This window comes from Myiozetetes cayanensis, unplaced genomic scaffold (genome assembly GCF_022539395.1).
Source record: "Myiozetetes cayanensis isolate MyiCay16 unplaced genomic scaffold, myiCay2020 scf6-25, whole genome shotgun sequence".
In the NCBI taxonomy this organism is placed as follows: domain Eukaryota; kingdom Metazoa; phylum Chordata; class Aves; order Passeriformes; family Tyrannidae; genus Myiozetetes; species Myiozetetes cayanensis.
In genome coordinates, this window is record NW_026087853.1 from 48,457,237 (window position 1) to 48,482,370 (window position 25,134).

Here is a 25,134-nt window from a genome sequence, read left to right on the forward strand (position 1 = left end):
GGTCCTTGAATGGGACCCTGCCCCAAGCTGTGGAGTTTTAGGAGCCTGTTAGAAAATAAGGGTGTCTGGACTCCCACATATGAGTACACAAGCTCATGCCTTGGTGTCCACTCGTGCCCCATGCATGAGGCCTGCTTGAGAGTGTGGGTTACATCCCCTGCATGATTTTTGTATGGCCACACACATGGATGGCTGCTCTGCTCTGACAGTGGAGATAACCCTGATGATGCCGGGAGGAAGTGGGACTGCAGGGAGGTTCGAGTGTTTTGTTTGATGAGGGTGCTGATTGCATAGCTTACCCTTGCATATCTGGAGGAGTAGGGATCCTCAAAGAGCGCCCAGATGCGGGGCTGCCACCGTCTCCAGAAGCCCCCAGACCTGCCATCTGGGGAGTCACTAAGTGCTAGGCGTTTTGTCATCTCCAGCTCATCTTCACCATCACCAGAGTCTCCAGTGCCATCTATGTCTCCGTCCTCAGCACTGCTATCCAGGGGCGCCCCACCAAAGCTGTCCAGAGCCTCTTCGGCGTCGCGGTGCTGCCGGTAGGTCATCCAACAGCAGGGCTCCACATCGGTCTCATCGATGCCCCAGAAGGCCAGCTCCTCCTCATACAGGGGCCCGCACACGTCCGCGGGGCAGTGCAGCTTGCCAGTGCGGTAGTAATTCAGGATGTGGGCGAAGACGCCCGGGTGCCGGTCGAAGAAAAACTCATCCGTGCGGGGGTCATAGTCGAAGTGGCTGTGGGCATCGGGCTCAGCGATCCAGGCCAGCCGCGTGCCGGGCAGGGTGCGCAGGGTGCTGCGGTAAGTCTGGTGCCTAGTCCCTCCCACGTTGATCACAATGCGGTCGCTCTCGTCGCCCTGGCCCATCTCGTCTCTTATTAGGCATGTCGCAGACTCATCCAAGCAAGCACGGCAGGCAGCAAGCCCGTAAGGCTGCTCGGCGGCAGTCGGTGCCTAAGCCGAGCCCCGCTCCGGGCCCGCGGGGGCGAGGGGCCCCGGCCAGCCCCGCTCCCCCGGGGCCGCTGCGAGGCGATGCCGGTGGCGGTGGCTCCTGGAGCTGCGCCGCCTCCGTCTGGAGTCAGACGCTCGGGGTCCGCGGCAGCTGCAGCCGCGGCGGAGGGGCAGGGGCAGGGGGGGCCATGCTCCGGGAGCGCGGGCGCTGCGGTGCCGGAGGGGGAGGGCCCTCCCCTGGTTGGACGTGGCCAAAAGCACAAGCTAAAAAAAAAAAAAAAAAAGGAAGAAGAGGAAAAAAATAGGGGCGGGGGTGGGGGGAGGAGGAAAATCGCGGCGCCGGCGCTGCCCACAGGTGCGCGGGGCTGCTGCGGGCGCCGGTGGTGGCTGCGGGCGCCGCGGGTACGGCGGGGCTGTGCCCGCGCCCCTCCCGGCGGAGCGGGCCGGGGGGCGCCGCCGGTGCTGAAGGGACAGCGCCGCGCTCCCGCCTCCGCCCCTGCGCCCGGCCGGCCCGGGTCGAGCGCTGCCGGTGCGGGCGGCGGGACCCGCGGCGCTGCCGCTGCTCCTCCCGCTGCCGCCGCTGCCGATCGCTCGGTGCAGCCCGCCCGCCCGCCGGGCACCGCCGCGCAGGCGCTGCTCCCGCCCGGTCCTAGCGCCGGCCGCGCCCCCCCGGCCCCGCCGCCGCCCCGGCCCCGCCGCTCCTCGGCAGCCGCTGCCCCCACCCGTGCCGCTGGGACAAGGATGTCTGCTCCGGTACCCGCGGCTGGAAGGAGAGCGCCCTCCTCGCCTCAGCTCACCTCCCGAGTCGCCGGCCTCCTTCCCGCAGCGGGGAGTCCCCACTGCGGGGTCTCCTCCGCGTGTGCGGCGCTGCCCCGCGCTGCGCTCTGAGTGACCCTCTCAGGCACCACCGAAGTGAGTCACGGCTGTGCTCGTACTGCCGGAACTGAACTCGCTGAAGGGCAAAACGCAGGATCTCCCCAGGCATGAATTTCTCACATCACGAGCAGGGGTGCCCAGGGTTGTCATTTCCTATCGCGCTTTTACATGGTCCCACACACCTGCTCCACTTCTCCATCTTTCCTCCTGCTTTTCCTACTGTTCACTTGTTTCTTTCCTGACACCTTTGTTTCAGTTTGTGTTGTTTACTCTTTTTTTGTTCTCCTTCATTCACAATGAACGCCAAGGGAAGTTTCAAAAAAAAAATCCAGTTTCTGCTTTGTGAGGAGCTTGAAGAACAGCGGGAAGATGGTTGTGTGGAAGGGAAGTGACAGAGGTATGTAGACAAGTCCTGTATCTTGTTTTATTTGCTGCCAGCATCTCAGGAGGCTTATGGGAGAGACTGGAGAGATGAACCATTGTGGATTGATCATGGGAGGTCATGTCATGATGAATGAATAGGGTGGAGAAACATACGATTGAAGGTTACGTGGTTAGGGAATGCTGCTAGAGTGCAGAAGTGGTAGGGACAACACCACGATTAACAGAAGAGTGTAGACTAGGGGAATGAAGTCAGGCTGAGCTTTGAAGTAGGACAGATATTCAGATGTGTGGGAACAGTAGGGGAAGAACAAGTGGAGGGCTGTCAAGGAGCAAGTGGTTTGCTCAGGTTTGTGAGCAGCTTCTTTGGGTTGCAAAGGAGCATTGCATGTTTGGGATGCAGAGAAGAAAACTCTGCAGTAGCTGTGGTAGGATATTCTAAAGGGGTCTACCCAGCAGTTTGTCAGTGAAAATGGTAACAGATTGGTCTTGAAGCTGGCAGGGTAGAAGGAAGGCCTGGGACCTGGTGTGTGACTCTTGAGAAAAGGGAAAGAGGACACTAGGGAGGGGAGTATGTTACTGGTGTCAGCAGCAGTGAAAGAGAAAAGGGAAAGTGAGGTTAAATCAAGGCAACTCTGCATTTTAGCTAGCAAAAACTGATGACAAAATCTCCACGAAGAGATGCCAGACAGCCACTTGAGCACTGGGACTGAACAGAGGCAGAAAGGTTGATGACAGAGGGAGAATATGAGAATCACAAGTACAGAAATGCTTTCTAAAGTCCTTGAGAATTGCCAGCCTGAGTGCACAGAGGGAGAAGAGGGCAGGTCTGTGAACCCAAGCCTGGGCTAGAGAAAGGAAAAGAGGATGTTGACTCACTGATAGAAATAATACATATGAAAATTATTTTTTTAATCATAGTAAGTCACTCCTTTTGATAATAATAGATCTGGGGATCAATGGGAAGACCTACCATAGAGCAGGCTTTGAGAGTTGTGAAGGCTGAGGAAGGCAGATAATCCAGGAAAGAAGTTAAGGGCCTCTAAATCCTAGGCTAGTAGGTCCTTCTGGTCACATCCACAACTCTAGAGGCTCTTTCCCAGCTCATTAGCTCTTGTCTTCCACATTATCTTACCCCCCTGAATGATTCTTCTTTAGGCATTTCAGTGTTGGGAACTAAGGTGACTGGGGGGATGAAAGGGATATCATGCAGCTTCTGTTGCTTGGGTTTCCCTTCTTGTCTGGGGAACTGAAGGAGGGTGGTACAGGACCTCAGAAGTCATCTGAAAGTATATATTAAAAACTGGAAAGCTTGCTTAAAGATACTTTTCATGGACTCAGGTGAGGAGGCCACGCTTAAGTGACCTGCAAGGTTTCTTTGAAGACACTAAAGCTATAATTGAAAAAGGAGTGTTGGTAGAGACAGAAGAGTTGGATATTTCAAAAGATGTGAGAGGACCCAAAATCAGAGACTGATGGGCGAGCAGGAGCTTGTGAGATCTGGAGCAAGATAGCTACTGAAATGGAAGGTCTTCTGGAAATATAAATTGGAACATGAAGTTTATACATTATTTTGATGTGGAAAATGAAAGATAACATCATGTTTGAAGCTTATATTGAAGCTTGAGAGGGAGAGTATTAGAAAATAACATCTTTATTTAACAAGGATTGGGGCACAAAATAACTACATATTAAAACACAAAGACTTTGCTTTGCATGGTAGATTATAGCATGATTTGCATTTGTTTGATTAGTGATTGTTGATACCACCAGATAGGTGGTTTTTGGATTGCATGAAATGGAAGTTTTAAGACAGTCTAGCAGGTGCTGTGTGTGAGCAGTTTTGCTTTAAGCTTGCCATATAGTGATATAAAATTATAGTTTAATTTAAAAAAATAATTGTCCATAATTAGAAATGTTTGGATTATGATAGATGAAACAAATCAACTACTTTTTCAAGATCTAGTTTGCAGACAGAAAACTTCCATGGAAGTTTGGTTAATCCCAAACGATACAGTGGTACTTCTGTCCTCCTAGTCCCACTGAAAAATAAAAGCATTATAACTACTTTTTGTTCTGGTTTATATTTGACATCTTTAAATGTTTAAACATTTGGTTTATGTTAAACATCTTTAAGAAGGACTTAATGTGAAGGTGGATGTGTAAGCCCAGGAATTATCTAGTTTTTCTGTGATATCATTTGTCATTTTAAGTTAACTTCGTAATTAACCTTACTAAGTTTTACATGTTAAAAAGAACTAAACCAGCTTTAATAGTGCTGGGAGCCCTCTGTAGGAGACACAGACTTAGTAGGTTATCCAAATAGTTCAGTCAGTTTGGAAAAGGATTCTGGTATAGCAGCAGCAGGTGGTGTTATCAGAATTTTAAAAAATGCATTAAAAGCTATTAGCCTTGGAAATACATTTTGTTTCCTGAGTTCATTCTAATAAGTGGTGAGAGATTTTGATGATCATCTACGGTGAGCTGGGGCTGACCAAAACCTGGCATAAGTGGAGAAAATAAGCTATAGAGTTTAGAAAGGTCTCTCTGAAGGCCTCCCTTGTGGGAGGATTCTGACAGGCCAGAGTAGTGCAGCTACTACCCAGGAGAGTATATATGCACTTTGAGCAGTCCTTAGTCATTTGGTCTACTTATAACCTTAGCTGTTCTTCTAAATCAACATTTTTAATTGCGACAGTGGAAGATTAACTTCAAGCCATAGATATTATTTAGTTTTTAAACTACTGTCTAACAGAAAAAGAGTCAGCCCTTTACTAATTTTATCACTCCTGTCAGGTCACCTCACTGTCTCCTGTGTTCTGATGACACAGGAAGACTAAGTCCTTCTTTCACCTCTGTATCTGGTGTACTCAGATCACCTTTGCTGCCCTATACTTTAGCATCCCCAGGGCAGTCATATACAATGAAAGGTAGGTTGTGTTTTAGACAGAAGTCTACAAACTGAAAAATAGCTAGTGTGGGCTCACTCTTGTTAATCCTTCTGTTCTCTACTTACTGCTTTAGCTGACAACGGCAGTGATTTCTATCTAACTCCAAAGGAGCTTTTTTATCAATGTGCGAGATGCCTGAGCGTATATTCCCTAACATTCCTTAACCTAGTAACTTATATATTTGAAGTGAAATTTTAATTTTTTTAAAATTGTTTTTATTTTTTATGTAGACATTCTACCACTTACGGAAGATGCTGGATTGACAGAACTGTATAGGCACAAAGTATACTTTGATGCTTTACTAGTGTATCAAGAGTAGTGATTCTAAACACCTCTTTAGCCTCTTCATTCATAAAGGTTCCTGGTGAGGATACCAGCAATGGTGACAGCTAATGAAGCTCTCGCTCATAAAATCTAAGGCTAGCTCTGAGTTCATCAGTCACTTTATCTTCAAGGAAAAATGTTGACCAATTGTAACAATCTGAAGAGGGAAAAAAGATATTGAGAGAACCTGTGACTTTATGCACAAATATGAATGCAACTGGAGACCACATTCAAAATGCTTTTAAAGCTGGAGGAAGCTGTGAGGGAGAGAATTATTTGTAAGAATTATAATCTCAAAACAAAAGGCAGCCAGGGCTGGAACACCAGTTTTGCAGTGCATGAATGCTATAATTCAGCCTGTGCTCTCTTGCATTAAATTCATGACAACTCAACAGTATTTCAGTGCAGTTCTTTATCAGTTTTAGATTACATCATGCTTTGAATTGTTCTATCTGTTAACATTGATCATTGTAAATCATTTGGTTTGAGGTCTTTAAATGGAAAGCTGTGATGCACTTCAGCATGCGGTGTGGTCACTTTGTCCTTGAAAATCATTTGAAAATAAAGGAACTGCAATTGCATAGATGATATTACTTTCCTGAAAGGTTAGATTTACCCCTTTGAATTGTCATTAATTGGATGAAAGCCTTCCATAGAAAGAAAGAGAATGGAGGAGAAAATTGTGGGTTGGTGCTTAATGTTGACTGTGGGAGTCATAGAGATTCTGCATGTCTGAAGAGCTGTGTAGCCCAAAGCCTGACGCAAAGAAGTCATGATGCTTTTAATGAGAGTAACCAGAGCACTGGAAGTAATGGCTAAATGCTAGTTCCCGTACTTTTATATCTCGATTTTTGATTCTTAATTACTTCAGTTTTACTTGAATATGTACTTCATGTTCATTCGTGTTCTTCAACTGTTGTGTGGCTTTGCTTTATACTGAGAAGTATTTACTGTGCTCTGTCTGCTAAATTGCATTTGTTTTTCGTTCACTTGTACTGGGCTGACATTTGTGACTGAAGGTTCTTTTTGATCTGCAAATTCCTTTGGGATCCTTCAGAAAGTGCATATGAAATTGTGAGATAAATGGAAGTTGCTCTGGAAAAAATGGAAGTAATATTGTGACATGATAGAGATCATCATCTTTACTCACTCCAGTAACTGAGAGAAACTCCCACCTGAATCCATTTGGTTTTGCTGAAAATTTATGGGAGACGGAACCGAGCATATAAAATGATGGGGATGGTGCGCACAAGCAAGTCAAGGTGGTGGAAGCAGTTTTCTGCTGCTTGCTAAAGGACTGGGGGGGTTTCCAAACTGTCTTTCCTGTGTGTAAAGAGAAGATTGCTTCTTCCTGGCAAAAAGGGCAGTAAGCATTGTAAACAACTGTTGAGCTGTCTGTCTCACCCCCAGCATGTGCTTGAATCCAGCATGTAGCTGGAATGGGCCAAGCACCATGCTTCTCTTGGAGCATATTCTCTAGTCAAGGCTTAATAAAATTATCAGGATTTATCTTTGATGAGGCATTCCCCAAAACAGAAATAATTGCTCCTCAAGAAATCATAGGGCTCAATCACAGCAAAATCTATTTTAAGTATCTGAAATCAGGTATACAGCTTGGCTAATGTATCACTTTGTTACAATGAGGAGTTATAGGAAGGGCATAGATTTTGTCTCTTGTCTTCTTCCTGCTGATCTAGGTGTGGTCCAGCAAAAAAACACAGCTGGTGATCAGGAAAATTCAGCTTACACAGCTGGAATTTTCATGTCAGCACATAACATACTTATGGAAGCTGGTAAGCTCTGAGCTGAGAGCAGCCATCCTGAGGGCTTGGGTCTGCATTTCTAAAAGAGCACACATAGGTCTGAGCTATGTAACTCCTACAATGTACTGTGACTAGAGTTTCAGAAAGAGCTAGGGATTTGGCTTTATTTTATTAGATGATTTGTTTTGGGGAGGCCTAAAAGATCCTTCACTTTTTTAGGCTGGCCTAGGCAGCTTTTTCTGAAAACAAAACTCTACTAATGCTGTCACTATGTTTTTAAAAGCTCAGCCAATTTGCAGGTGCATGAACATAGCAACAGACACAAACACATAGATACAGACATATGTATTTCACATCTACTATATACAGATTACAGAACAGGAGGTGCTAGTCTTTTCTTGAAAAAAGCATGCAGTTCTCAGTGCTGCAAGTGTATCTTTTTCATTTAACCACCAAAAAAAATATATTGGGGTCTGTTTCTGACCAAGCAGTATAGAACATTCTCTATTTTATACAATGTATGTGCTTGCCTGTCAGCTGACTATTTCTCTAATACATCAAAATAATTAGAACATTTCTTTCTTCCCTTTTTGTTTTTTCATTGAAATGAGAACTTTATTTTTGTGTAGTGATTCACTTTTCACAGCTGTTATTACTTCTTCAGCCTACTCTGAGTTCACAATAGAACTGAAATGTTCTCAGACAAGCAGATGGGAAATGGCCTGTAAATCTTTATTGTTATAAACGATTTGTAAAACTGTAGATGTTGAAAGGTAAGAGTAGTTTAAATAAATCTCAACAATGCTGACTCAAAGGTTTAAAGCATTACTTAAATCCCTTGATTAACCCAGCTTCTCAATATTTGACATGAATCAATAACTCTGAGATGTCTTTGCTGTTCTTTAGCTTTGTAAATATTTACGCAGCCAGTCCTATGAAATGTGACATTTAATCCTGTTGAAGTAATTATTTGTATGCTGCATATGAAGAGATATAAAATATGATAGTTCAAGTAATGCTAGTTAAATAATTGGTGCTCGAGATGAAATCTGCTGAATTTCTTTTGTCAATAACCAGGATTTATACAATATAAGTGTGAGTGAATGGAAAGCAAAATCCAGCTTTTGTCACAAATCTTGGGCCAACTGCTGGGAATGCAGATTTCCTGATCCTGTCTCATGCCTAGGCCTGTGGCTCAGCATTAACAGCAGCCTTTTGTTCCAGTTAAATGAGGTGCTTTGTTAAAGTAAAGAGTGAGGAGATAACACCTCTATCAGCTTGTCCTCAGCCTTCTCTTTCTGGGATATACTATCATGAATGGTCTCTGTGCTCCAGAAAGCAGGAAGATGCTCTACCCAGAGTTTTCAGGACCTGGGAAAGAGTTCTGTAGGAGCCTCCGTGCACAGGGGTTGTCCCATCCCTCCAGATTGTGGCTGGGATTCCTGGTAACATATAAGGTTTGCAGCAGGTTTGTATTTAAATGGTTTAGGTTAAGAAGCATAGTGATATGTTTGTTCCCATGAGACTGCATTTTAGTCATTGTTTACTGACTCAGTCTGATTCATCTGTGGATTCTGCCACATTCTGCAGTTGTCATCTTTGCCTCTAGGTAGAAGGGACTGGGGAATAACAAGGAAGCACAGGAAGATCACAGTGGGACAAGATATTCAGAGTTGGCCAACAAGAAATCAAAGTAGGTCTTCCTTCAGTTATGTTCCATTCTCATTCAAAATTGGACCTTTCTATTTTTCTAGGATGGATTCTCATCCTATAAGACAGCCTACAATAGCATGTGTACTGACTTTTCTATGAAGGAATGAGAGATAAGTGGTGTCCAGTTCTCAAATCCACAGTAAAGGCCTTTTTTTTTTTTCCCTTTGTAATTTGTCAGACTGTAATAAAAAATAAAATAGATTTCTGCAGGTTCTTTTAAAATTGTTCTCTAGCTCATAGTCATCCTGCCTGTTAAAAAGTCAGAAAAAGATTGCCCATGCAGTAGTAATTCAGGATGTGGGCAAAGATGCTTCTTATTTGCTTTATCATGCCAAAGCCCTTAAGAGTTCTTCATTATATGGAAAGGTCTTCATGCCAGAAGTACTACAGTGGTGCTTCTGTGGCCCCATTTGGCTACTGCATAGTCCAAGCAGAGAGACATATGCTCCAAAGGACAGTGAACCACGGAAGAGGTGATGTGGGAAGTCAATGAAATTACTGTCAGTTATCCTGAGTGTCTGCTTATACAGCCCTTAGGAGGTGTTTTTGCCTATATATCCATAAATACGTGTCATTCTGGTAGGGCAAAATCCAGGTGATTGCACTTGGGTTACTAATGGAATTTCTTTAGCTTTGTTTCCCTGTTATGTTGTACTGCTTGTCTTATTGAGTATTTCTCCCCTCCCAATCTAAGACTGAGTAGGATCTGCAGAATGCTGCTTATATTTAGGGATGTGCTTTCAAGTACTTTGGAAGGAAAAAAAAAAGTATGTTTTGGCAACTAAAGTTTGCATTTTCAGGTATACCTGTTTAAAGGCCCAAGAGATTTGAGGAGGATTTGGTCCAGTAGGAAATTAGGCTAGAAATTAGGTATATGAAAATATGAATTAAAACTTTCAGAGATAAAATTATAAAATTAGTTATCTTTGTTAAGAAAAAGTAAAAGCTTTTACTTCACTCTGGTAAATTAATGTTAGTCTGTAGATATCAAGTTAACAAGTACATAAATAGCAATAGGATAAATTAATAGAGTGCACATAGACATTTGCTCAGCCAACCAAAGTTCCTAAAGGCTCAGCTGCAAGTTTGGAAACATAACCACTGGTGTCTAAAACAGAAAATGTCATTTTCGTTTTTTGTTTTTTTTTTTTCTCTATACTTCGTGTTTTACCACAAAAACAAGCAAAAAAAGACCACAGTTAATGGAGTGCTTGAAGGGCATATGTCTTCCCTCATCACAAAGCAAAGATATGTCAGACATGTTTAGCTACAAAACATACATGCAGGAATCACTATGTACCTAGCTGCTGTGAGGATTAAGTGATCTGATCAATCTTTTCTGTATCTCTTTTTAATAATAATTATTTGTACTTAAAAGAAGGATTAACATTTTGTCATCCCCATCTGAGGAATAGCTTTTTTTTTTTTTTCTTTTTTTTTCTTTCCTTTGATGCACAGCAGAACTCAGAATTCTTATGGCAAAAAAAGGCCAGAGAGCAGACGAGGTGAAATGACAGATTCGGGTAAAACATGAGCAGCCAACTCACAACAAGCAAGTTCATTGCGTGACAATCTTTCTGCACTTCCCCAGGGACTGAGCAGAACGGTTCAAGAAGGAGCAGATGGAAACAGCTGCCAACAGATGAGGACTGGAACAGATTCAAGCCATGCTACTTGCTGGAACTTGAGAGTTTGTGATGGCCTGAGCTTACGGAATGACAGGTACCTAAGATTTAGAATCAGTTAGCTCTTAGCTATGGGGACCAGAAAACAACCACTATTGTGGAACAAAAGACATGTACAGAGTATTCTCTGAACAAGCCAACAGAGATTATTGCTCAGAGAAGTCCTGTGGTGAGAGGAATCTTTTAAGCTGTGGTTGCGGATAGTACTAAAGATAAAAGAACACCATTAAAGTCTTTCTCGTGAATGTGTCTTATCTCATAATTCCTTCACTCAAAATGGTTGTTTCTATTGACCTTGAGCTAAGACTTAACAGGTGGGGAAAGGATAAATTTAGGAAATCCAGTGACGCAATGCTGATACTTTCATGTCTTCTTGCATAATTTCTAGCATACCATGAAGAATAATAAATGACCAAAGCTAAAGTGTCCTTGGCAAACAAACAAACAAAATAGCACCCTGTGATATTTTTACCTTTGTTTCCCTTCACCACACACACTTTTTACTCCCACAGAGCTTGAAGTATTATCCCAGCATGTTAATTTATTTCTTCCAGAGTTGCCCTGACCGTTGCATTTAACATCTCTCTTGGAAGTACTTCAAACTAAATGGCTGGCTCCATCTCTAGCTTTGTTAATTAGGCACATTACTTTGTTGCTTTTTTTCATATCGCTTAATGTAATTGGCATTTGTGAAGCTTTTGAAAAGCATGTTTGGGACTACATTTTGTGCAGCTGGCTTTCAAGTGCAAGCTGTTTCAAGTGTGTAGTTCTGTAGAGGACAGCCTTTGAGAGCGTAGAGCATGTTTGCCCAGCACATAACCATGCTTCCTTTCCAAAAGGAACAGAAGTATGTAAGTATGACCTTCTCCATACAGAGGAACATGTGTGACACATGTACCTCCCTGCATACATTTGTATTTCTATGGTATTAGATCTGTAATGAGAGCATTACATGCCCTGTTTGAAGAACAGGTCTCCCTTCACAAGTTGTTGTATAAATGCTTTTCTTTATGATGGTCTTCATTTCAACAACCTTTAGGCAAAGCATAGGGATACCTTGCCATATAGACACAAAAGCCTATGGTTTTGCACACCAAAATGCAACCTTGAGCATCCAAACTCATGGTTTGAGTTTGTACCTGCTGTGATAATTCCAACAGATAAGGGTACCTTATGTGTCAACTGCCAGTAAGACTGATGAATTTACACTACGTAGGAATCCGGCTCATTAATTTCAGTTGTCTTGGTGTGAAATGATGCTCTCTACTTGAGCTGAGGAAGAGTTTATAAAAGTTATAGGAAAGGTGAGGAAAAATAAAAATGAATGCACTAAAGTCCTCTTTTTCATGGAAATGCTGCCCTCCGGTGGTCTGGAGAAAAGCGCACGCACTACTTGTTAGTCATAATGTACTCTCCTTTAACACTACAGCAAGTAGCAGCAATCAAAAGTACCTCCTAGTACCACAGGCACATGGATTGTGTAGGGCTCCAACCTCGGAAACCCACAGATGGCATGAAAAAAGCAAATACATGGATAACAGAAAGGTATTGATTGATTAGGTTTAGGATTCAGAAGTAAAATATCAGTGTGAAAGAAAGGAATGGCCAAACTACAAGGTAGGAGATCTTTAGATAGTCCCCTCTACACTTGCTTACCTTTCCCTTGCATGGCTTCAGATGGTCTTTCCAAATGGGCAGGACTGATTCTCAGCTTGTGCTATTCTACACCTGTATGCTGGGTGGGGGTTACTGTGCACACCAAGGTGATTTCATAGAATCATAAAATGAGTCATAGAATGGTTGGGGTTGGAAGGGACGTTAAATGCCATCCAGTTCCAACCCCTCTGACGTGGGGAAGGACACCTTGCACTGAACCAGGTTGCTCAGAGCCATGTCCAAACTGGTCTTGAACACTTCCAGGGATGGAGCATCCAGAGCTTCTCTGGGCAGCCTGTTCCAGTGCCTCACCACCCTCAAATACAGATTTTTTTCCTAATATCTGTGCTAAACCTGTCAGTTTGAAGCCATTCCACCTTGTCCTGTCTCTACATGCTCTTGAAAATAGTCCCTTTCTATCTGTCTTGGAGGCTCCCTTCAGGTATTGGAAGGCTGCAATTAGATCTCCCTGGAGCCTTCTCTTTTCCAGCCTGAACAATCCCAATTCTCTCAACCTTTCCTCATAGGAGAGGTGCTCCATCCCTCTGATCATCTTGGTGGCGCTTCCCTGGACTCACTCCAACAGGTCCATGTCCTTCCTGTGCTAGGGGGCCCAGAACTGGATGCAGCACTCCAGGTGGGGTCTCACCAGAGCAGAGTAGAGGGGGAGAATCACCTCCCTTGATCTTCTGACCACGATTTGGGCCCTAATGAGGGGCTTGGTCACCAGAAGATTGCGTTGTGGTCTTGCTGTCATCTCCTCTTCCTGTGCATCTGCTCCACCCGCCTTCTGGTAAGCAACCTGTCTCCCTCAGGAGCATTGCTCAACAGAATAGGCCATATAATGCTTTCAGAGACCTTCCATTTTCTCTCTCCCTTTTGTCTTTCTTTTTTACTTAAAACAAAATGAAATAGAGTAGTAACCCCAAATGTGTGCAGTATTAAAAAAAAAAATCCAGTTAAACTATTCCTACATTTTTTTCCTCTCAGTTTTTGTAGAAGGTGCTTGGTAGGGAAGAGTTTGGCTTTCCCAATATATTTTTCCTGCTGTTCCTAGTGTAGGGGGCTCCAGGTGCTGAATGAAGACTGTAAATATTTTTGCTGTTTCTGCGCCAACAAATTTTCCATTATAGGAAGATGATAGAACATGGAATTCACTAAGTGACAATTTCAGGGAGAAATGCAGTTTACATCTTGCCCAGCAGATGTGGCTGTTGGACCACAAAAGGCTCAAGGTCAGTTCAGCTGTGTTAGGGAGGACTGTGGAGATTGGGAGACCCCCTTTTACTGCAGTGGACATGCAGCACTAGGTAACTGTGCCAAGACACAGACCTCTGAATGAATCTGACTCCAAACAAAAAAAAAACAACACCCCACCACCCCAACCAAAACCACAACCTCCCTCGGTCTTCTGAGTAATGTCTCTCAATCCTCAAGGTTATTGTCTGTCAGAGTTTTTAGTAAATTTTTTATAAATACTTACAGTGTTTGCCTCCCTATTGATAAATATGAGGTTATTGATTATTACATAAAATAGCACCCTTGCTGATGTTAAGATGCTTGTAGAAGATAAAAGTTATTGATGTTTTAGAGAGAAAATGGGAGTTCAGTGCCACGCTGACTGTATTATTGGGAAAACCCTGAGGTTTTCTATCACCCAGTGATTACAGAATAGGTCAGTTTTCACCATTAAGTTACAGTGTTAAGGTCTGAATTCAGAAGTGTCTGTGTATGCAATAGGGAGATTTCTGTGTCCATAGGGAAATGTCTGCATTCCTTTTACTGGTCCAAGTGGCTCTATGCCAGACATGTTCCTAATTCCTTGTGGGACCTGAGAGGGTCCTGAGAGAGAAAGGACTATCTGGAGGCTCTTCTGTGTTATGCTATGGACCATTCTTTCCCTCACTAGCCCTGAAATCTCAAATATTGAAAGGTCTCCACTTAATGGCATTCCCAGTTGTGCAACAAACCTGTTGAGAGGGGAGCACACTGCATTGGTCACAAGAGGAAGTTTTGACTGTTCAACAGTTTTAGTGGAAAAAAAGTGATTTGAAAGGCTGAGGGAAGGTGAGCTAAGAAGCATTAGTAAATAGTGCTTAAAGAGGCACTTGGATATGCCTCACAAGACGATCTCTAGGACGTGTTGTCAGAGATTTGCACTCTGACTGTACAAAGACCATTTTGCCACCTACTGCTTGCGAAGCCAAGATTGCCACATGCGAGTTATGCGCGATGACCTTCATACCATCTCCTGCTATCACAGGCTCCGTGTCAGCCACGCGTTTTGGAACGGTTGTAGGCTTTCAGTGCTATTATGGGGATAGTTTCTGGTTTGTATTTTCAAGATCAGGTGAGCACTAAGGCCTGGCAGCTTGTTCAGAGGGTTGTGCTCTGGGGAGCTGCGTATCTGAAGGCCTTGTGATACAGACGGGTCAGCGACCAGAGCACGAGCAAAGGGACGCAGCAATGAGTTTGTCATGGCTTTGCACTGCTATCTGAACGCTATCTCAGACAACATTCTGTGCAGTGGTTTGAAACTATTCCTACTGAAGTTGGAAGTTTTGCCACTGGTTTCAAGGAAATAATTGAAATTTTTTAAACAAATAGGAAATATTAATTTCTTCTCATTAAAATTTATGGGGTATGAGGTACAAATGTTTCCTTGTCTTCTGAGATGTAGTTCTTCTGAAGATGATAATACTATTTTTATAAGTAAAATGAGCAGGTTTTTCCCTTTGCATAATTTGAACCTTTCAAATATCCCTGCAAAATACGAAATGTAAAATGAAAAGTGTTTTTGCTTCCACATTCATGGCGGTTTGTAAGGTCTTTATCTTGAGTTGAAAATGACAAGTAATTTTAGAAGGGCAGCATCTGATGCAAAGCAACTGTCAATATTTCTTTAATATTTTTGGATACAGCTAAGAAATATTTTAAAAGGAAAAAATGTATCAGGAATAGTTCATATATCTTTTCCCTAAAATTGAATGTTCAGCATGTGAAAAATTGCTGTAGCAGTTTCAATGGTAATATGGGAAATGGTGTTTAACATTGCTATTTGAAAACCTAGCAACTTTATTGCACTTTGTTATGAAATATTCAAAGTAGAAAAAGGATCATTTTCATTCTCATTGATGCAAATTACCTGATAAAATCTAAAATAAGAGCACTTACCATATATAAGTGAAGTATAAATTTATTCCTCTTCACTTTTTCCCTAGCAATAGTTTGAATAAGATAAACCAGTAATACTAGGTTTGTCATGCAGTGCTTTCCAAAGTTACCAAATCAAATCAAACATTCTTAAAATACGTACTTATCATTATGTTCAAAGACAGTTACTTTCCTTGAACTGTATCTGGATGACTTTCCCTTTGGAGGCAGTGTTCCATATGAAACATCAGATAATTGTAATATCTTTAATGAAGAGCTCCAAACCCCTATTCAGGTGGGCTCTATACTGTCCTGTCAAGGCACCTGGGGGTAAGGAATGGTCTGGTTTGCTGTCACCCCCAGTTTCTCCCAGGCTTTACATGTCCGTGCAATCTGCGGGATTCAGATTTTTTAAACTCAGATTGTCTTTCTTTAGGTTCTCCATCCTGCAGAATATTGAACTGGAACCTGAGTAGCATAAACTGAAGATTTCAGACTGTTTGTAGCCCATGCTGCAGTGTTTCTGTAGACCAAGGCAGGCTGGACTTTGTCTCGTAGGATCAGCCCTAAATGCTTAAATACATCTTCAGAAGCCTAGTTTAAGAACCAAAGTTAGTAAATGCTGGATCAGTTTTACATTTGCTCCTCAGCCCTGTCAGAACTATACTCAAGCTCTGAATCAAATATTGCTACCTGCAAAATATTTACTTACTCACAGACTGCGATATACTTCTGTCAGTAACTTCCTGTCCTCTTGATGCACAAGGGAGTAGAGAAGGTCCAGGCATTTGTTTTAAACATATTACCTCTGAAAGAAACAGGAAGAAATAACACAGGGAAAAATTTTCCTTATTTAAGTCCCAAATTAAATATATTTTTAACCTAAAAATGTATTTATTAGCATCGATAGCCTTTGGCCCTACTCCAGTGGACCTTTCTCAATGACATCAAAGGGAGAAAGGTGGGCTCTGCATAGGAAATCTATGGGTATTTTTTCTTCATCATCCATCCATCTATTTTGGGATGTGCTAAATGCCTGTTCTCTGTTGTAACATTAACATCAGTATGTGGAAACTTGGGTGCTAAAATAAATCAGTGAAATGCAATATACATGACTTCACATGGAACTACGTGTACATTGTTGAGCACAAGCGCTCTGTGCCCGCTCTGCCGTGCCAGCTTTACAGCCAGGTACGCCCTGTTGTGTCCCACATAAGTGGGGTGTTTTGGCAAGGCAGGCATAAACTGTGTGCTGCCAGTATATACAGAGCCTCTGTAGTTCTTGAGCTGGCACAATGTTGTTGGTTGCCATTTAATGAGAGTAAAATTGATACTTTTACCAACCTCAAATTATATGGGTATGACAAGATCTTTAATATTTCACAAAAGTATTTTTTGCACTGTGGGCCTGATCAAGTGTTTGCTGAAGGCAGTGAAAATGTTGGTGATGTGTGAGGCCCTGATTTGTGAGGCAGCTGTCTCTCTTTAGTGTTTGTAAACAGGCATCCAACTAACCTGGGCCATTTTTCTGACCTCGGTAGAGACCCTCCTGTTTCATGCTAGTATGAATAAGCACATAATCAAATTAATTTGATTTTTATTTTTAATGGAAAGATGAAAGAGGTAAGCCCAATCTTCGTGGGATGGAGTGTTTTCTGCACATAGTGAAACCAATGGGAGACCTTTACGAAGTTGGACTTTGAAGATGCTGAGGGGGCAGTCCTGCCTTGAAATCTCCTCTGATCCGTGGGAGCCTGGCCTGCTCCACAAGAATGGTCCTGAGCCTCGACACTGATTTATCATCAATCGTGACCACAAGCGCCTGGATGTGGAAGAAATCCCCATGGCTGCTACCTTTTCTGTGCCTCTGGGACAGGGAAAATCAGCAAGCTTGGAGCACAACTCTGCCACAGGAAGAAGGAGAAGCAACTGCGCTGCTCTGTTCAACACAGGGCAGCTTGCTCTTCGCAGAACATTGATCTTCAAGGCCACACATGATTAAAGGAGTCAGAGACATTCCCTGGAATTAACTGTTCCCTCTTTACTTTTTCTGCTTGAAAGGTAAGAGCTGTACAAATTCCCTCTTTAATAGTGACCTAACAGTGAATACAATGACTAATCTGTCATCACAGTATTTAGAGCTGATGACGATATCTAGATTGGTTTTCAGTGTGTTTTTTGTTTTTATTTTACTGTTATGTTTATACAAAAGCCATAAATCATAGGTTGTTTCACACCGGTTGTAGCTGCTGAATATTCTTATCCAGCAGAAGTGCCCTGATGGTTACTTTCCAATGACAACCTGCTCAGGGCTTAACATTTTTCAGTTGCATGGAAAGCTTTCAAGGTTACACATATATACTGAATGAAACACAGCCCACTGGTTATTTTTAGAGAGCTCTAAACAAGAAGTAAATCCCTGGAGCAGTGCTGCCAGAGATGCATAAAGTTCAAATCCAAATTAAAACTGCCTATCTTTGGCCTAAATTCCAATATGAACTTGAGGAAAACTGTGATCTATAACTTGAACTTTACGACAAAAAATCCTTTGCAATTAGTTTCTAATACCTGAGAATACATGAGTGTGTTACAAACACCTGAAAATTAGAAGTTGAATGAAAAAATGGGAACATTTGTCCAAAAATGTAGTACTTGGGTCTTGTAAGATACTCTTGTATGACTTTAAGTTTCAGTAGCTGCACTGGAATTTGGAGAGTCTAATTTTTTGTGATCCCTAGTTTCAATATATTTTTGTAAGACCAAGTGCTATAATATAATTGTAAATTTTGGGGGCAGCAGAAGAAACGTGTTTATTTACTGATCCCTTTAATAATGACCTATGATGCCCAGGTCTTGGTTTAGAAATCACCAAGATAGAATATGGAGAAAGTAGATCCCTTTTCAGCAACATATTTATGCAAAGTAGTTGAAAGCAGTGCAACTGAAGCATGTTCTTGATTTCTTTGCTGAATCAGAGCCTGTATCTTCTTCCTGCCAAGGCAGCAATCTAATACCACTCCTAAATGCACTAGTAATTCTAGATGCCCTAATGAAAGTCAAGATAACACCACAGATTTTATAAATAAGGGTCTTTATTTAGAATACTGTTGAAAACATTCTTGGCAATCACATCGTATAAATATATAAAGTTAAAGTTTGACACAACAAACCAAGCAATATTAAATATTTTTAAATTTACCCCTTTTTGTTTTAATTTTTGATTTTGTTTCTTTTTTCTTTATTTTCTTTTTTATCCTTGTTTTTGTTTGGTTTTTTTTTTTTTTTTTTGGCAAAGCAACTCTTATTTACAATTATACAAAAAGTTAAAAAAAAATGGTCCACAACCTTATTTTGGCCAGAACAGGACTAATAGGAAGGATCTGTCATGCCACTACTGTTGTAGATTTACATTTTCCTCCACATTCAAGAGCTAGGTTCCTATTCCCCACAGCCCAGATTAAACATTGGCCATTTCGTGGTATACAATTTTATCTCTAGACATATTAAATAACTTTAACAACCAATAAATAACTATGTGTATTTTTGAAGTGATACAGGTTTGAAAAGTTACATATTTGAAGGAATTTTGAGTGATATTTTAAAACTGGAATAAGTCTTAAGAAGTCTTTTCAATCTTAGAAGGCAGGTCTCAAGCATGGCCAGATGGAGCAAATTGTTTTCAGTGCAGTCCAGCTGGACCAGCCCTTACAGCACTTGGTAGATGGGGTTGCTGCTGCTGTTATCCTGGGGAAGTGGGGTGCAGTTGGTGGGGGAAGGAATTTGGGCTCCGCTATCATTTAGACTCACTCCTTCTGGGGGGGAACAGGGACTCCCTTCAGCAACAGTTTCCACTGGAGGCAGTATAGGACATGTGGAATTATCTGTGGAAATCCTCTCTACAATGCTTGAGAGGCAATCGAGACTGGAGACAACAGAACTCTTCCCATGCTTTGGATCTAAAAAACAGACAGAAAGGGGCTCAGATTATCCAGTGGGTACTTAACATCAGTAGGCAGTTACACATTTGTGAGTATGTGAAGTTTCAGAGGAAATTAATATTAGTGAAGGATGCCAATTATCAGAAAAGAGAGACTGTAATTGCAAAATGGAAGAGGCCCAACCACAATGTGCTGCTCTGAGGCCATGGCTTCACTTAGTCCATAGAAAGGCAAGATTTGAAATCAATCCGAAATTTCTCCAGTTTGAATCAAAGACTGATAGAGTAGGAAGAATCTTCATGCAAAACATGGTTAAACGCAGAAACTTAGTTACAGAGAGGAAAATACTTTTATCCAAATGTTGTATTTGCAAAATAGGAAACGCAGCTATAACATATACTCGTATTTGCAAATACATCTAGAGGAAATTCAATGCCCCTTCAAGCAGCAACAGCTTGCTGGCTGGAAAGGCAGGTTCCTCTTTCAGCCCAGCTGGAGACAGAGCAGGCACAGGGCAGTTTGCTGCACTGCCTGCCTCTGTCTCCGTGTTCCACACTGCTGTTACGGCACGTACTCACCATTTGGTGATTCCGTGTAGTAGCTGCTGTCATAGCTGTTTCTTCGGCGAGAGCTGCAAGGAGGCCCGCTGTACTCCATCTGGAAAAGAGAGAAATCTGAGTGAGGTCACTGCCCTTACAGAAATCCCAATAACCATCTAAATTCATATTTCAGTCCTTGGTCTGGGCCATCATTCCAGTCCTGGCTGAAATGCCATCAAGTTGTAGTTTCTTTGAATGAGGAAGAACATAACAGCTAGAAGGGGATCCAGAATATTTTATGTGGCACAGCTGTTACCACTACTGCATCAAATGCTGAAGCTTTACAGATGATATGAGGCCTTCCAGCATTCTGATCAGATACAGCCTTACATGTATTTTCAGTTTAGAACAGGGAGACTGAAAGGACAATAAGGTCTTTTAGTTAGTTTTGAAGATTTTCAAAACATGAGTTCCTCTTAAAAAGCCTCTGTCTACCCTTGTTCCTTTGTATTGCCTTTAGTTTCTTTTCCCATTTCCATTTTGTACAGAAAAAGCTCCAAAACACTGACCAATATGTCTGTTTCCATTACTTGAATCCCCAGTGAAATTACTCTTTCTGTTAAAAGAGGGATCATTTGTGTAAATCTTTTTTTCAACCTGTCAACTATCTCATAATCACAGATATTCAACTCAGTAATGATTATTTCCACCAGAGCACAGAAAACAATCTCCAGTTTTAAAATGCTGTTGATATCCCATCCAGACATCTGTCCTGCACTCCAGTCACTGTGTCCCACACCCCACAGTCAGACCAGAGTTGGAACCTATAGTCCCAGTCAAAAGATATGATGATGAGACACCCTCTTGGGCCCTCACCCTTCTTCTCCCATTCCCATTAGGTACAAACACCACTGAAAGCCTGGATTCTCCTTCCCATTGCTAGTAAATGTCTATGGAGGGGATGAAGTGAGTGAGAAGAGAAATAGAGAACATTTTTCTTACGGGTCAAGAGAAACAAGTCCTGTTGCTTAGACCCTCCTCCTGCTATCCTGATGAAAGGCAGAAAACAAGATTCCCGTGTAGCTACTATGTCCAGGAGGGCCCTTCTTCTCTGCTTTGAATCCATAGAGGATTCAAAGATAACGATACAGCAGAAGATGGACACAAGAGATGCCTTAGGAGATACAAGAGCACAGGCAGGGCTCAGACCTCACCATGCCCCCAGGTACCCATCCCAGGCAACTTCCTAAAGTGCTTTCCAAAGTCCCCAGGACACAGGGGGACCTGCTTAACTTCTTATCCCAGGGAAAAAAGTGTGTAAAAGATTTTTCCTGTTACCCTGAGATTGTGGGATGTGGGAACCCCACCTCCCTTTGCTGTGGGAGTTCAAGGCATGAGAAAGGGCTTTGTCTTCTGCCTGGAGAGGTACAGAAGGCAGCTGCTATAGGAAAGGCAGGAAGAGACATGCCCTGCTCAGGTTTGGACTGACAGTGTTCAGGGCACCTTGGTGGCAGGGAGTCCTCCCTGGGGCACTCACCATGCCGTCGGAGCAGTTGGAGCGGGGGCTGGAGGCATCCGATTCCCCGCTGTAGTGCTCCAGCACAGGGTAATAAGTGTCCTCCTGTTCCCGCAGCAGGGCCTGCAGGCTCTCGATGTAGCGGATGGCGTTGCGCAGGATCTCCACCTTGGGCAGGCGCTGGTTGGGGTTGGTGGAGGTGCAGCGCTTGAGGGTCTCAAAGGCCTCGTTGACCTTGCTGAGCCGCCGCCGCTCCCTCATGGTGGCGGCCTTGCGGCGGTCGGCGTTGGTGGTCTTCCTCTTGCAAGCCTTGCACGCCCACAGCAGGCAGCGGCCAGCCTGGTGGTGCCCGCTGGGTGCCCGAACATGCTCCTCCTCATGCCCGTGGTGATGCCCGTGGTGGTGCGGGTGCTCCTCGGGCTTCAGAAGACCCCCCACGTGCACCAGCCTGGGGTCCAGGTCCTCGAAGAAGTGCATGTCTGATGTGTTGAAGCACGGGTCATCGTAGAAGTCATCAGCAGTCGTGAAGGAGCAGAGGGAGCCCTCCGTCATCTCCATGGGGCCCAGTAAGTCCATGGGGGCAGCGGAGGGGACAGCGGCTGGGCCAGAGGGAAGAGCGAGGGGATCAGAAAGGAGGGGGCTTCGACGGGGCGGTTCCGTGGCCGGGCGGGTGCGGAGAGCAGAGACCCTCGCAGCCTCTCCTGGGCGAGGCCACCAGCGCTGCCTGCTGCCCCGGCCCCCTCCCCAGCCGCGCCGGTCCTGGAGCGCCACTCGAGGCCGTATTTATGGCCGAGCCCCCCGGCGCGGCGGGTCGGAACGGGGCGGGTCGGGGGCGCGGCCGGGCGGGTCGGGGACCGGGGCGGCGGGGGGGGCGCGGTGTCCCGCGGGCGCTGGGGCAGCGCTGAGCCCGGCAGCCCCAAGCTCAGCCGCCCCGGGCGCTCGGCTGAGCGGAGGGCTCTTCCCCCCCCGCTTTTTCGCTCCAAGCAGCCCGCGCTGCCAGTGCGCCAGGGGGAGCGAGGCGTCCCTTTGCCGGGAGGTGCCGGGACCGCCGCCCGCCCGCCCCGGGGGGAACAGCGGCGCGCCCCGCTGCCCCCGCACGGCACCGCACACCGGCGGCGGCTCCGCTGGCTTCTCCCGGGGGAGAAGCCCCCAGCGCCGGGACAGGTCTCTCCGCGCCGGCCGCGGCTCTGCGGCCACGAGGGTAACTACTGCGGGGGCATTCGTGAGAGCGGGCGGTGGCAGGGCCGGGGACACCGCGGAGAGCCGGGGCTGAGCCGCCCCGCACGGCCCCGAGGCGCGGCGGACACCCGGGACCGTGCGGGAGCAGCGCGACGGGCAGGTCGTGGCCGCGGGACCCGCAAGGCGGCCGGGCCGCCCGTGGGGGGCAGTGTCGGCTTTTCCCGTCGGGAATCAGGTGTCCCTGAGTAAATTAGCATTTCAGGTTCCTCTTTCAGCTCGAGCCTCTGTTTACCTTTATTCTGAAACCTTTGAAGAGGTGGAGTCGACCCCGCGCAGAGGCGTTTTGCACTGCAGTTGGATTGCTTGTGCATTAAGTGCTTATTTCTAGCAGTGGCAGTTTGGAGCTTGGAGAAGCTTGGTAGTACTGGACCAAGGGTTGGACTTGGTTATCTCAGGTCCTTTCCAACTCGGCTGATTCTATGATTCTATAGAATAGGATGGGGTTTGGTAATGCCTCTCAAGGGTGCTAATAGTTTTTACTCCATTTTGGAATATGGTTTGATATGAGAAATTAGGTTCTTTTCAGAGGCACTTCAGTAACTCAACTACATGATTTTGTTGACTTCATGGTTAAAATAGTTATGCATATTTTTGATGTATGAAGAGCTAAAATTAATCTCTGTTCTGCAGTTATAAATATCAACTCTTTCAAAATCAATGGCAAAGCTCTGTCTTCAGTGGGGCAAGGACTGACAGAATCTGAAAAGGTAAAAGACATCCATCAATTATCAATCCCCAGTCCATGTGCCTATGACTTCTCATAGGGGTTGTTGTGATGGTGGTTTCTTTTGTTGTTACATGATCTGTTTTTTTTGCAAAAATTCCTAATCTGCAGAAATCCCCATTTTCTCTTTACTTAAATGTTTTCAAGTACAGACAACAGTAAAAACTATAAGTCACCTTCTGTCATTATCCCCAAAAGATAAAAGTTTTATTTAACGATAAACCTATATGTTTTGGACTCTATACAAGTCCGCTCTTTCACTGTATCCAGTGGTGAAAACTGATATGTCCCAAGGAGATCGGCTATTGACCACCCTTACACATTTAGAAATGTATCTCCCAGCTGTTTTCTGAGAGCTAGCGTGGCAAGCTTGTGGAAACACTTCACTGTTATTACACAGGTTCTTTGATCCAGAAGGAATACTATGATTTATTTTAAAATCTTTATTGAACAGTTAATAAAGTAAAAATAATTTGTATTCAAAGTAGTGCCAGGTATACAATAATGCAAAGTAAGTATAAATGAGAAATAGTTGTATGCTGTAACATACTGTAACAACTAAACATGTAAATTGGGATATCAAGGCTTGGTGCTGGCAGTCTGACCCATTCTAGACATTTAAAATCTTTCCAGACCATTAGTTTAATCTGTGGAAAAGGCAATTTTATCTAATACTTAGTCAGTATTGTAGCCTATTCTGCCACTGCTCATTTCTAGCTTGTATGTAACCTCAGGAAAAGATACTCTGGTACCTGAGCATGTAGTGTTTACCTTGGGCAATGTGGTAACAAATGGTGGGACTTCGACAAGCACGCTGAGGAGTTTGCCAGTATTTGCCTATGAATGCACTTAAGTGCATGAACCCACCCAAGTGCAAAGGTCAGGAGAAGACCATGACCAGATGGTGCATTCCGTGCAGTGATCTTCCAGTGAAGGTGTCCTTGAGGACACCTTCCTCTGGTGTTGGACCAGATGACCTCCAGAGGTCCCTTCAACCCTAACAATTCTGTGATTCCCTGCCGCTGCCATCAGAACTAACATCTACTTTCCAGTATTTCCACATTTGTCCAGAAAGATGTTGCCTTATACAGTGGGGCCTGAAAAAAAGTCCTTGCAAAGAACAAATCCAGAAATGCTTATCTCAGTTTTATGTGGCCATAGTGAAGAGGATGAAGGACAGCATGATCTCCACTTGGAGGCTTTAAGTGCATTCCTCACTGAGAGTCAGAAACCATAGCTAGTGCTTATGGCGAGTATTACAAATATTCTATTGTTAAAGCTCTTTGGAAGCCTCTGTGGCTGTAATTCATAATTTCAGTAAAGATTAGGTCTCTCCAGAGATTCCAGTTTGGAATATCTTGAGGGAACTAGCTGTTCAGAGCTGCTGTGTTTGGATGGTTTGGGCATTGCTTTGGAAGTACACTGAGAGTGTGTACGAACAAGCATTCAGCAGAGAAGGAGAATTTGTAAAGTTTCTACAAGCACCATTGCCCTTATACCTGTTCCACATTTCATCCTTCATCTCCTTTTTTTTTTTTTATGAGGTGATTGAAAAGGAAGATGGGAAGTCAGAGGCAGATTGTACTTACGCTGAGAAGCATGGACAGACTCACCTTATACATAACAGACAGGTATTATTAACAAATCTGAGACCATATTCACAAGCATACGTCCCCTCTCAGCAGAAGCAGCATGTGGACAAGAAGAGCTTATTATCTACAGT

General features: G+C 44.0%; 2 protein-coding genes and 1 long non-coding RNA gene across 23 annotated transcripts in view; 1 reads left to right on the forward strand and 2 right to left on the reverse strand.

Moving 5' to 3' along the window:
- The window catches only part of KCNC1 (potassium voltage-gated channel subfamily C member 1), a 127,397-nt gene extending 126,173 nt beyond the window's left edge, over positions 1-1,224 (reverse strand). For 2 of the 5 annotated variants that reach the window (XM_050335839.1, XM_050335837.1), the window contains exon 1: positions 300-1,217. In XM_050335839.1, the coding sequence (XP_050191796.1) occupies positions 300-869 (570 nt within the window). In that variant the 5' untranslated portion in view covers positions 870-1,217. Of the gene's footprint in view, positions 1-299 lie in introns of all 5 variants that reach the window. The other 3 variants (XM_050335840.1, XM_050335841.1, XM_050335838.1) reach the window with 3 other exon arrangements.
- A 451-nt stretch (positions 1,225-1,675) lies between these two features.
- Positions 1,676-25,134, forward strand: part of LOC126650715 (uncharacterized) — a 45,087-nt gene continuing 21,628 nt past the window's right edge. For 10 of the 17 annotated variants that reach the window (XR_007631472.1, XR_007631480.1, XR_007631468.1 and 7 more), the window contains exons 1-5: positions 1,676-2,226; positions 10,553-10,683; positions 17,070-22,014; positions 23,318-23,394; positions 24,956-25,042. This is a non-coding gene — a long non-coding RNA (uncharacterized LOC126650715). Of the gene's footprint in view, positions 2,227-8,857; positions 8,942-10,552; positions 10,684-12,829; positions 13,096-17,069; positions 22,015-23,317; positions 23,395-24,955; positions 25,043-25,134 lie in introns of all 17 variants that reach the window. The other 7 variants (XR_007631473.1, XR_007631477.1, XR_007631469.1 and 4 more) reach the window with 7 other exon arrangements.
- On the reverse strand, positions 18,745-22,473 carry MYOD1 (myogenic differentiation 1). The gene is made up of 3 exons (XM_050335846.1): positions 21,470-22,473; positions 19,972-20,050; positions 18,745-19,411 (listed from the first exon to the last, which is right to left on the reverse strand). The coding sequence occupies exons 1-3, from the start codon at positions 22,022-22,024 to the stop codon at positions 19,161-19,163; spliced, it is 885 nt and encodes a 294-aa protein (XP_050191803.1). The 5' UTR covers positions 22,025-22,473; the 3' UTR covers positions 18,745-19,160.

Bases quoted from the DNA above. Each gene is read 5' to 3' on its own strand.
- MYOD1 (XM_050335846.1), bottom strand. From the start codon at position 22,024: ATGGACTTACTGGGCCCCATGGAGATGACGGAGGGCTCCCTCTGCTCC. The intron at 20,051-21,469 runs GTGAGTGCCCCA...TCTCTTTTCCAG, and splicing joins CCAACTGCTCCGACGGCATG to ATGGAGTACAGCGGGCCTCC. The intron at 19,412-19,971 runs GTGAGTACGTGC...TCTGTTTTTTAG, and splicing joins CTACACGGAATCACCAAATG to ATCCAAAGCATGGGAAGAGT.